Source organism: Scaptodrosophila lebanonensis, unplaced genomic scaffold (assembly GCF_003285725.1).
Source record: "Scaptodrosophila lebanonensis strain 11010-0011.00,11010-0021.00 unplaced genomic scaffold, SlebRS2 tig00000024-arrow-pilon, whole genome shotgun sequence".
NCBI classification, from domain to species: Eukaryota; Metazoa; Arthropoda; class Insecta; order Diptera; family Drosophilidae; genus Scaptodrosophila; species Scaptodrosophila lebanonensis.
In genome coordinates this window covers 9,541,999-9,553,029 of record NW_022060538.1, presented here as the reverse complement: position 1 = coordinate 9,553,029, position 11,031 = coordinate 9,541,999, and the positions used below count along the sequence as shown (strand labels likewise).

General features: G+C 42.4%; 2 protein-coding genes across 2 annotated transcripts; both read left to right on the top strand.

Annotated features, from left to right (window-relative positions):
- Positions 1 to 134: 134 nt before the first annotated feature.
- On the top strand, positions 135 to 2,743 carry LOC115621283 (glutamine--fructose-6-phosphate aminotransferase [isomerizing] 2). The gene has a single exon (XM_030514886.1). The coding sequence runs from the start codon at positions 392 to 394 to the stop codon at positions 2,432 to 2,434; it is 2,043 nt and encodes a 680-aa protein (XP_030370746.1). The 5' UTR covers positions 135 to 391; the 3' UTR covers positions 2,435 to 2,743.
- Positions 2,744 to 4,488: 1,745 nt separating this feature from the next.
- On the top strand, positions 4,489 to 10,440 carry LOC115620237 (peptidyl-prolyl cis-trans isomerase G). Its single transcript, XM_030513382.1, has 8 exons — positions 4,489 to 4,858; positions 5,643 to 5,730; positions 6,563 to 6,592; positions 6,657 to 6,796; positions 6,867 to 7,002; positions 7,767 to 7,869; positions 8,019 to 8,231; positions 8,300 to 10,440. The coding sequence occupies exons 1-8, from the start codon at positions 4,555 to 4,557 to the stop codon at positions 10,178 to 10,180; spliced, it is 2,895 nt and encodes a 964-aa protein (XP_030369242.1). The 5' UTR covers positions 4,489 to 4,554; the 3' UTR covers positions 10,181 to 10,440.
- The last annotated feature ends 591 nt before the right edge of the window (positions 10,441 to 11,031 follow it).

Genomic DNA, 11,031 nt, shown 5'->3' with positions numbered 1-11,031 from the left:
ACTGCAGAAACAGCGGAGCGAGCACATTGGTTGCACGCTCTCGCACTTGTACGTGAGAGTAAAAATTGTTTAATGTTTATTGGCACACCGTGTACTTAGCTCACTAAATCATGCCCAAAAAGCTAATGTTTACATTTGCGCACGTCAGCTGTTTAAGTGCTGTGGGTGGCGTGGCGTCGGCAGAAATAGAGACGTGAGGTTTTCCCATTTTGTTTTTTTATCTCGGGAGAATAATTCCACGGAAGTGCTGCGATAAGTGCGCAACGTAACGTCGTAAATTAACATTAACATAACAACTTGCGGCTTTGGCTTATTTTCAATTCAAGCGTACACGCAGTTGCAGATCTGTTGACGTGGCCTCTACTGCTAGAATTTCTTCAGCTGCAGCAAAATGTGCGGCATATTCGCTTACCTCAACTATTTGACTCCAAAGACGCGCCAGGAAGTGCTCGATTTGTTGTTGCAGGGACTGAAGCGCTTGGAATATCGCGGCTATGACTCGACGGGCGTGGCCATCGACGCGCCTGGCGAATCACACGACATAATTATGGTGAAGAGGAGCGGCAAGGTGAAGGTGCTGGAGGATGCCATATTAGAGATTTGTCAAGGTACTGGCTATGCGGATGCGGTGAACGTTCATATTGGCATTGCGCACACACGTTGGGCCACCCATGGCGTGCCGTCGGAGCTTAACTCGCATCCGCAGCGCAGTGATGAGGACAATAGCTTTGTGGTTGTGCACAATGGCATTATAACCAACTACAAGGATGTGAAGACATTGCTAGAGAAACGTGGCTATGTTTTTGAATCGGAAACGGACACGGAAGTAATTGCGAAGCTGGTGCATCATTTGTGGCAGCAGCATCCTGGTTATACATTTGGCGAACTAGTGGAGCAGGCGATTCAACAGCTGGAGGGCGCCTTTGCCATTGCCTTCAAGTCAAAGCACTTTCCTGGCGAGTGTGTCGCGTCGAGACGCGGTTCTCCGCTGCTGGTGGGAATTAAGGCCAAAAACAAGCTGGCCACCGATCATGTGCCAATTCTCTATGCCAAGGCGCATCGTCCGCATGGCCAGCAGTATCAGCTTTTGCCCTCTGCCGCCGGCGCCGACTGTAGCGCAGAATTTCAGCCACTAGAAGACAAGGAGGTGGAATATTTCTTTGCTTCTGATGCCTCCGCCGTCATTGAGCACACAAATCGAGTCATCTATCTGGAGGATGACGATGTGGCTGCGGTTAAGCGTGATGGCATATTGAGTATACATCGTCTGAACAAGTCTTCCGATGATCCGCATGCCCGAGAGATTATAACACTAAAGATGGAGATACAACAGATCATGAAGGGAAACTACGACTACTTCATGCTAAAGGAGATTTTCGAGCAGCCTGAGTCGGTGGTAAATACAATGCGTGGCCGGATGCGCTTCGACACCCAGACCGTCGTGTTGGGCGGCATTAAGGAATATATACCGGAAATCAAACGTTGTCGCCGTCTCATGCTGATTGCCTGCGGCACTTCGTATCACAGCGCTGTGGCGACGCGTCAACTGCTGGAGGAGCTTACCGAGCTGCCCGTTATGGTGGAGTTGGCCTCGGATTTTCTAGATCGCAACACACCCATCTTTCGGGACGATGTGTGCTTCTTCATCTCACAGTCGGGTGAGACCGCGGACACTTTGATGGCTCTGCGCTATTGTAAGCAGAGGGGGGCGCTGATTGTGGGCGTAACCAACACAGTGGGCAGCAGTATCTGTCGCGAGTCCCACTGTGGCGTGCACATCAATGCTGGCCCAGAGATTGGTGTCGCCTCCACCAAAGCCTACACATCGCAGTTCATTTCGCTGGTGATGTTTGCGCTTGTCATGTCCGAGGATCGTTTGTCGTTGCAGCAGCGACGTCTCGAAATCATAAATGGACTCTCGCAGCTCGCGGATCACATTAGAACTGTGCTCCAGCTGAACTCGGAGGTGCAGGAGCTAGCCAAAGAGCTCTACCAACACAAATCCCTGCTGATAATGGGACGTGGCTATAACTTTGCCACTTGCCTGGAGGGCGCCCTGAAGGTTAAGGAGCTCACCTACATGCACAGCGAGGGCATTCTGGCTGGCGAGCTTAAACATGGTCCGCTGGCGCTGGTCGACGATGAGATGCCGGTGCTAATGATTGTGCAACGCGATCCGGTATATACCAAGTGCATGAATGCCCTTCAACAAGTCACCTCCCGCAAGGGTCGGCCAATACTTATTTGTGAGGCGGGCGATGCCGAGACTATGGCCTTCTCGACCCGCTCCCTGGGAATTCCCCGCACCGTCGACTGTTTGCAGGGCATCCTGACTGTCATCCCACTCCAGCTCCTCTCCTATCATATTGCCGTGCTCCGTGGCTGCGATGTGGACTGCCCACGCAATCTGGCCAAGTCCGTTACTGTGGAATAAACGGACGCTACTCCATAATAGTAATTCCATTTTCGTTCGCCGAAAGTATTTACCACATTGAAATACACTATACTTATATATTTGTATACCTTAATGCTTATACATACTACAAACATATATCCTCACCAGTTAGTTATAAGTTTCAAACTTTTATACTTGCACCATTTTCGCAACACTTTCAATGTCTTCTCTATATTCGTCTTTAAGCCCAATGTTGAGCATTCTGAGCTGCAAAGCAAACTATTGTGGTAAACTTCTGATGATCGTGCAATTAAAAAATAAAATTATCAACTACTTTTTTCAATTATATCCACAATTATGATATTCTATCAATATGGACTTTTTAGCATTGTTAGTAGGCAGCGCTATGGCCTGAGTCTACAAGTGGAAATGTTAACTTTTTTGCAGAGTATAATGAAAGAACTGAAGTATCTAAAATAATATTGAAAGAATCAAGCTGTAAAGTGACGAAGTATTGGTCGAATTTCACTCACAGAGCAGATATAGTCCCATTCTGGTTGATTTATAACTTTTCACAGCCGCCAGGCCTTTATATTATTCGAAATTTTAGGGCAATATTGGCTCGAAATATCTTAAAAAGGCCCTGAAGACTGAATGTCGGGATTTACACCAGGTATACCTCAAATCTCGTATATCTTTCTATCAAAACCAAAGTTTTCCACATTCGAACTAGTCGCATAAAAACATTGTGAAATTGTTGGTATTTTTAATTTTTTAATATTTAGTAATCATATATTTCCTATTAATTTTTTATAATATTTTATTTCTTTTTTAATATTATTATTATTTCAGTCTTATCGGTACAGTCATAATAGTTTTATTGTGGAAGACCTCTGAAGTTTGCATCTATGTTGGTAATAATTTATTATTATTATATCTATGGTAAAAAATTAAAGCAAAATTTATTAAATTTTGTTAATTTCAGATTTTTATCTTTATCGCCTGGCAAAAGCGCCCCACTTTAATATTAATTTATTAGGAAAAAAGTCGAAAATAACACTTCTTTCCAAAAAATGCGCCAGAGATATACAAGCCTTTCATAATTTGGATTGGAGATTAATTAATTTTTCATATCTTATCTTACTTAACTTATCTGTAAAAAATACAGAAAATTTAAATAAACGTTGTGTTAAATTTTGAAATACTATAGTTTTTCAAATCTTTTTTCTAAATCTATACTGGCATTTTATTTTTTAGGGTATGCTCTGAAAATCTGTCCAAAAGCACATTTTTGATCCTGTCACAAACATGGCATCTGCCCATAAATTAACACCAATACTTTTAACGCACTTTGTGTCAGAATGTCAATCCTTCACAAGTCAAAGGTTGAAACTTTTCATTCACCTTTTAAAACACACTTTCTAAATTCTCATAACATTTCTTTATTATGGTTTCCAATATAGCTTCCCCATTCAAATAAATCCAATAATGTGAATATATATACATTTTATTTACTCTATTAAGTAAATGTCTATATACATATATACATATATTTCATTAGCCCGTTCTTCATGCCACGTCGCTATAGCTTCGATTCAGCTATGTTTATCTGTATTTGTAATTACTTTTAAGCATTTGATAAACTAATACCAACATTTAAATCAAATTTTAATTTTTACCCTAAAACTATGCATATTTACATTATTTTGTGCAATTACTTATAGAGTAATCAACATTCGTTGAAATATAATATTCAGAACATACATTTTTATTTAATTACTTAAGTAAAATTTGCTACACTTGCCATACAATTTAAATACTTAAATCAATAAATTCGTTTAAATTAAACAAACAACATGAAAGTCATATTAAAACCCAAGTTTTTTTCATAATCTAATCATTTATGTTATGAATATGATTTATTTTATATTTAATGCAAGTTTTAAAGTAAAAACAAGTAAAAAAACAAAAGGAAATGAAAGGAACAGTTACTGGTACTTTCAGTATTTTTTTTTTTGTTGGACTGTAAGTTGTCGTTTTTTTGCCATTTCCGCTATATGGTCACACTTAACGTGCGTGCGTCAAACAATTGTGCAATTTTCGGTCTGTCGAGAAGAAAAAATTGTTGAGAAATAAAGGGCATAACTATTTGTGAAAAAATGACGGTGAATAAGCGCGACGCGAATGTACCGCGTCCGCGTTGCTTCTTCGACATTACGCTCGGGGGGCTCGGGGTCGGTCGAATCGTTTTCGAACTATACAATGATGTGGCTCCCAAGACCGTCGAAAACTTTCGTGCCCTGTGCACCGGCGAAAAAGGCAATGGTCTGGTCACAGGCAAGAAATTGCACTACAAGAATGTAATTTTTCATCGTGTGGTTAAGGATTTTATGGTGCAAGCGGGTGATTTTAGCGCTGGTAACGGTACTGGCGGCGAATCAATTTATGGCGGCACATTTGAGGGTAAGAGTTTGAGTGTGTGTGTGTGTATGTATGTATGCATGTGTTTGTGCATGCGTGCGATTAACAAAAATCAATAATCAATGGATTTATTTGTTTGTGCAAGATAATAATAATAGCCCAAGCAAATAGCGTTTCAAATAATTACAAATGTCGCTTGATTAGAAATGAAATCAAATAATGAGCTGTATATATGTATGTACATATGTATGTACAATATACTTGTATAGTTTTTCTTTAATAAAAGTGTTGGTAAATGTTGAATTCTGGAGGACTTGGTTGCTCCTTCTTCCTAACTTTTTCCGAAGTCGATCCAAATAGCTGACCGGCCTAACTCTCTTTCAGAATTTGTAGCTTTTCCCAACGTTTTTAAGATCAGGGTCGTTACAGGTTTTTGCACTTCTTACCTTCAATATGCATTCTTTGCTATAAACTTCCGCTGCAGAATATAGTCAACTTATTTCAATTTCCTATTTTAAATATCTTCTTTTTTTTTTCATGTTTTCTCTCATTTTAAACCCTTTTTCCCTCTGCGAGATTTATTTTTTTAAAATTCTATTCTACTGACTCCTACTTAATACTCTTGTATATTTTCTCTCCCATAGAGTCTTTAAAATCTTTCTTCTTCTCAATTTCCTCTTTTAGATCCGCTAATTTCGACTCTTTTTTTCAATTATTAATTCCTAAATACGAAACGTTTAAACATCAGCATTTCAAGTTACGAATGCTTTTTGTTATTTTAGAAACAAACCTCAATATAATTCAAATTCTATTCATTTAATTACAGATGAATGCTTTGATAAGAAACACGATCGTCCTTTTTTGTTGTCAATGGCCAATCGGGGCAAGAACACCAATGGCTCCCAGTTCTTTATGTAAGTGGTCAGGTCGTTGCGTCTTGGCCTGCTCCATGCACGCCGTACTCTAATCCCAACAGTTCTTATTGCAGCTACCAAAAAATTAAAAAAAAAAAATTAAAATCTTTTTAACTAAATGTTGCTCTCTTTAAAAATCTCTATTTTAAAAAACTGTTGTTGTTCATTGATCTCTATTGCCATATAGCCGAGCGTCACAAAAAAAAGCGAGTTCTTGCCGCACTGTAGATGAGCGTGCTCGGGACTCGGCATTAATTGAGCACGCAGCGATCCCCTCGATAGCGCCAGTGTGCCAGCAGAGCCGGCTTAATGTGTGTGGGTCGAGCCTCTACGAGGGCTAGCCTCTACTACTACTACTGCTACTGCTCCTGCAGGCTACTGCCAATCCAACACCCTACCGGTGTGTGTGAGTGTGTCTCCTCTCGCCTCGGGCCTATCGCCTGTGTTTGGCCAGCCGAACAGCAACGACCAGGGCCGCAAACCACGACGTCTCTGCTCGGTGGCACAAAAAAAGGGACACGCTCTTTGAGGTCTACAATGTGCTCGATCGATCTCCCGCCAGCCCGTCTTGCGAAAATGGTTGATGGCTGGCTAATCTGATGGCGTAGATGGTCCTCTAGTTGTCGTTTGTTGCCACCACGTCTCCATTCTTCACAATAAGACCAAAAAACAAAAATCTTTTATCTTGTTGCACCAAAAACATAGTCTCAACCACCACGTACAACAACAACAGAAACAACTACAACCGCTACTACAACCACCAACTCCCAACAAAAAAACAGTTTGCCAATGTGTAAAGAATATTTTTCTCTTCTTCTGTTTTTCATTGTAGTACAACACAGCCTGCGCCACACTTGGACAAGTAAGTCTATCCCCATCCCTTAGAAGCAATTAAACTCTATAATATTGAATTCCATTCTTTGCAGCATTCATGTTGTATTCGGTCATGTTATTTCCGGTCAGGAATTAGTAAAACAGCTCGAGGAATTGCCTGTTGATCGCAACTCCAGACCCTTGCAGGATGCGGCCATTGCCAATTGTGGTGAACTGGTTCGCCAGACTAAAGGTATGTAAGACGAGGGTTGCTGCCCCAGTACTTTATCTTAACACTCCACAATCCATTTGCTTACTTGCAGTGAAGAAAGACAAGAAGAAGAAGAAACGCTATGCGACCTCAGAAGATACAGGAAGTGAAAGCGAAGCAGAGCCTAAGCGCAAGGAGAAGAAAAAGAAGCGTTCACGCAAGGAGTCCAAGTCGAGTGACAGCGAAAAGTGCGTATTATACAAATTTCAAATTTAATGTATAGCCCTAAAATGGAATTTCCTAATTCAGAATGTCTGACGGTTTTTGAATCTGAAATATCAGTAGATCTGCAATTATTATATTTTAAAATGTGATAGGGACTGTGGAGCTAGAAAATTGCGATGCAATATATCAGAGGTTTTTTTGATTAAAGTGCAGTATCATCAGGGAAATAGAAAATTAGCCATTTTCCAGATGGTAACAAAAATGAGTATAATTATCAAAAAAGTATTTCTACATTTTTCAATATATTATTTTTTGTTTTTAAAATTTCAATATTCCAATAGTTCCAATGTTTTGGTTTAGTTTTAATTTTTTATTTTATTATACATAGCACGATTTATCAGTTAAATTTCTCAATCAGCAGATCATCAATCTTAAAATCAGATTCCCACCTAATTTCGTCGGCGTTTTAAAACAACCCTATTTATATTTTTTGTTGAACTGGATAAAGGATTGATTATAATTCGCAACTGTAACGCCTTAAGACTTTGTGATCGGGTTTAAGATTGATTAAAAAAAAACATGTGAGACCAAAGAAGGCGAAGAATTCAATTGACAAACCGTGTAGGAGATAAATATAATTTTTAAGATTGAACTTAGGTGTACATTAATTCATCTGTGAAATATGTATAGAAATAGATTCACAGCTAAGAGCATGATTGTTTTATTTTTTCTGATTTTTAATGATCGTATTAATTATCTTACTACTGATTCAAATTTACATCTATAGTGAGATAGAGCGCGGCAACGGGCGCCAGAAGCAGGAGGATGAGGAGGGCGAGATCCATCCGCTCGTCACTCTAACAAAAATCGATCCAAATGAAATACCAGAGGTAATACATATAGACATAAAACCCTTCCCCATTCCTTTAATAAATTTACAATCCTAAGCTGTAATTAGTATTGATTCTAAACTTTTTGTTTTTGTTTTTAAGGAACCCATTATTGAAAATATTTATATAGCAACTCATTTTTATCGCAGGTGTCGAATAAGTATCTGCTTCGCGGCGAAAAGTCGCATTCAAGAGAGCGCACCGAGCGAACTCATGGACGCGATGGTTCTCGGGAGAAGGAGCGAGACCGTGGACGTGATCGGGATCGGGATCGTGACCGTAATCGCAATGCTTTCGGCTGGTCTAAAAAACAAGCACCGACATCTCGCAGTGGGCGTATTGTGAAAGGGCGTGGCGTGTTTGTATGTACAACTATTGTCTATCTCGCTTGAGTAAAATGGTAATAAAATAAAAATATTTTCTTTTGTAGCGGTTTCGAACGCCTTCACGCAGTCGTTCACGCAGCAACACGCCGCCGCATTGGAAGCATGCCCAGAAACGGACCATTAAGTTGTCTGATTTGGAACGCCTGGAGGAGGAAAAGAAGCTGCGTGACGAGGAGGTGAAGCGTCGTGAACTGGAGCGCAGGAAGCGTCATGAGGAGGCCACCAAGGATCCAAAGAAGTCCTTTTTCGAGCTATCACATGCCAGCACCTATGGTGGCAAATTGACACCAGAAAAGTCGCCGGAACACAAGACCAGCACCGGCACCGGCGCCAGCAGTGGCGATAAACGCAAGCGCAACGACAGTCAGACTCTTAAGGACACTGAGCGCGGCAAGCACAAGGATGCGCGAGAGCGTAAAGTCAGTGAACTGGAGCGCGACAAGGAGAAGGAGAAACCCAAAGAGGAAGCCAGCAGCAAACGTCGTAAGTCCGTGGATATGAATGCCCTGGACTATGAACAGCAAACAGATAGCGAGGCGGAGCACGATAATGCGCCAGTCAACAACAGCAAGGAGCTGGAAAAGACACGGCATGGCCCCAAACAATCGGCACATAGGGAAAAGGAGCGGGAACGAGAAAAAGAACGAGAACGCGAGCCAGCTGCTCCCAAGCGTGAGGAGCGTAAGACCCAGGACGATAAGCAAAGGTCCTCAAAGCGTTCGCGTTCGCGATCGAAGCGCAGAAACGTGCAGGAACGTGTTGTACGCTCTCGTGAGCGTTCAAACTCACGCAAACAGGAGCGCAATGCACGCTCTCGTGAGCGCTCAAGTTCACGCAAACAGGAGCGCAATGTACGCTCTCGCGAGCGCTCAAATTCACGCAAACAGGAACGAAATGCACGCTCTCGTGAGCGCTCAAACTCACGCAAGCGTTCACCCGAACGCTCACGTTCCCCGCGAGAACGTCGCCGTTCTCCCATGCGCCGGCAGCAACGTTCGCCATTAATGAGGCGTCCACCTCAAATGATGAATCGTAATCGACGCAATCCGTTTGCTGTTGGCCGTCGTCGCTCGCGCTCCGTAGACAATGAGTATCGCAATCGTTTTCCGCTCTCGCCCATACGCACTTCGACGCACATTTCGCCCCCGGACCGACGTCAGCCGCCACAGAATCGTGCGGACAGTCGTGGGCGCCGTAATGAATCGCCAGATCGTAATCGCGACAGGCGTCAGCAGCGTTCACGCAGTCGTCGTCGTCACAGCGTCTCACGCAGCCCGAGTCCTCGCTCACGTCGCAGTCCCAGCCCCAGAGCCCGTCGTAGTCTCAGCCCCAGATCCCGCCGCAGTCTCAGCCCTAGAGCTCGTCGCAGTCCCAGCCCCCGAGCTCGTCGCAGTCCCAGCCCCAAAGGTCGTCGCAGTCCCAGCCCCAGGTCTCGCCGTCGCTCGCTTGATCGCAGCGCTCCGAAGCTGACTTCAGCGCTGCCTCTGCGTGCACCACCCGGCGCAGATCGCAGCGGTGCCGAGCGCGACGCTCACGACTCTGATGGCAAGGACAGTGAGAGAGATCGAGACGCAAAGGCGGCACTTGAAAAGAAACAGAAACGTGCCGAGGCCGCTCTACTGCTGAAGGAGCATATGCGCAAGGAGATTGCCAAGGAGGAGGAGCGGCGTGCAGAGAAACAGCGCCTTGACGATCTAGAAAAGGAGCGCACCACCCGAGAACTTGAGGAACTGGAGCGACTCAAAGCCGAGACGCTCAAAAAGCTCGAGGAGGAGCGCGCTCAGGATGAGGCTGCGGCAGTGGCCGCTGCCGCCCGACGCAACAGTCGTGGCAGCAGTCGTGAGGAACGCCATCGCGAGAAGAAACGCAAGCAAAAGAAGTCCAAGAAGCAGGCGACGCGTTCGCCCCGCTCGGGCTCTGACTAGAAGTTCAAATTACGAGGCAATTCAATCAATTTAAAGGAATAGTCAAGCAATTTCGGAAATCATGAAAACTGAATTTGTAAAAACAGATTGCAAAAAAAATTTTAAAAAATACACCGAACACACACACACACATACTGCATTAAAATGCAAGACACATATAAAGGAATATACTTTACTATGCATTAGGAAAAGCCATTAATAGATTGTATTGAAGAAACACAACTAAACTGATCTTAAATAAAGATTCATACACGCCCAAATACTGTTGACTCTCTAACCGATTTTCTTGATTAAGGAATGCGAAAATGAAAAAACAATAAGACTAGATATTAACTCTTTCGGAACTACACTTAACTTAAATTTGATGAGAGATGTTTTATAAAATAAAACTTGATGATCATGCCGGATCATTCCGTAATCAGCCTATCAGATTCAAAAAAACTTCAATTGAAATCAGTGTTGGCGAAAACTTTTAAGGTACATGTTCCGATTCCCAAAATTGTTACGGATTTTATTAGTCATAAAAAAAAAATAATTAAGATTAACTTTTTCCAAAAACCATGGTGAAAAATGGTGGACAGTGTATTGCCGACGCCCTATAGGCTTTATTTTGTCTTACTATATAACATTACTATATAAAAATTACAGAGATATTTTGAAGTTTTCCTCTAAGATAGGTCTTACAGCAAGGTAATCACCCAAAGATGCGAAATACTATCGAAAATGCGTTAAATGTAGGCGTCCTGTTCCGAATAAGTTTCCCTGGAACTTAAATCGTAACAAGTTTTCTAAAATTCTTTCAACTCAGAACTGAGTGAAGCTTTAGTTAAAACGTATTTGGTGGTGAACAG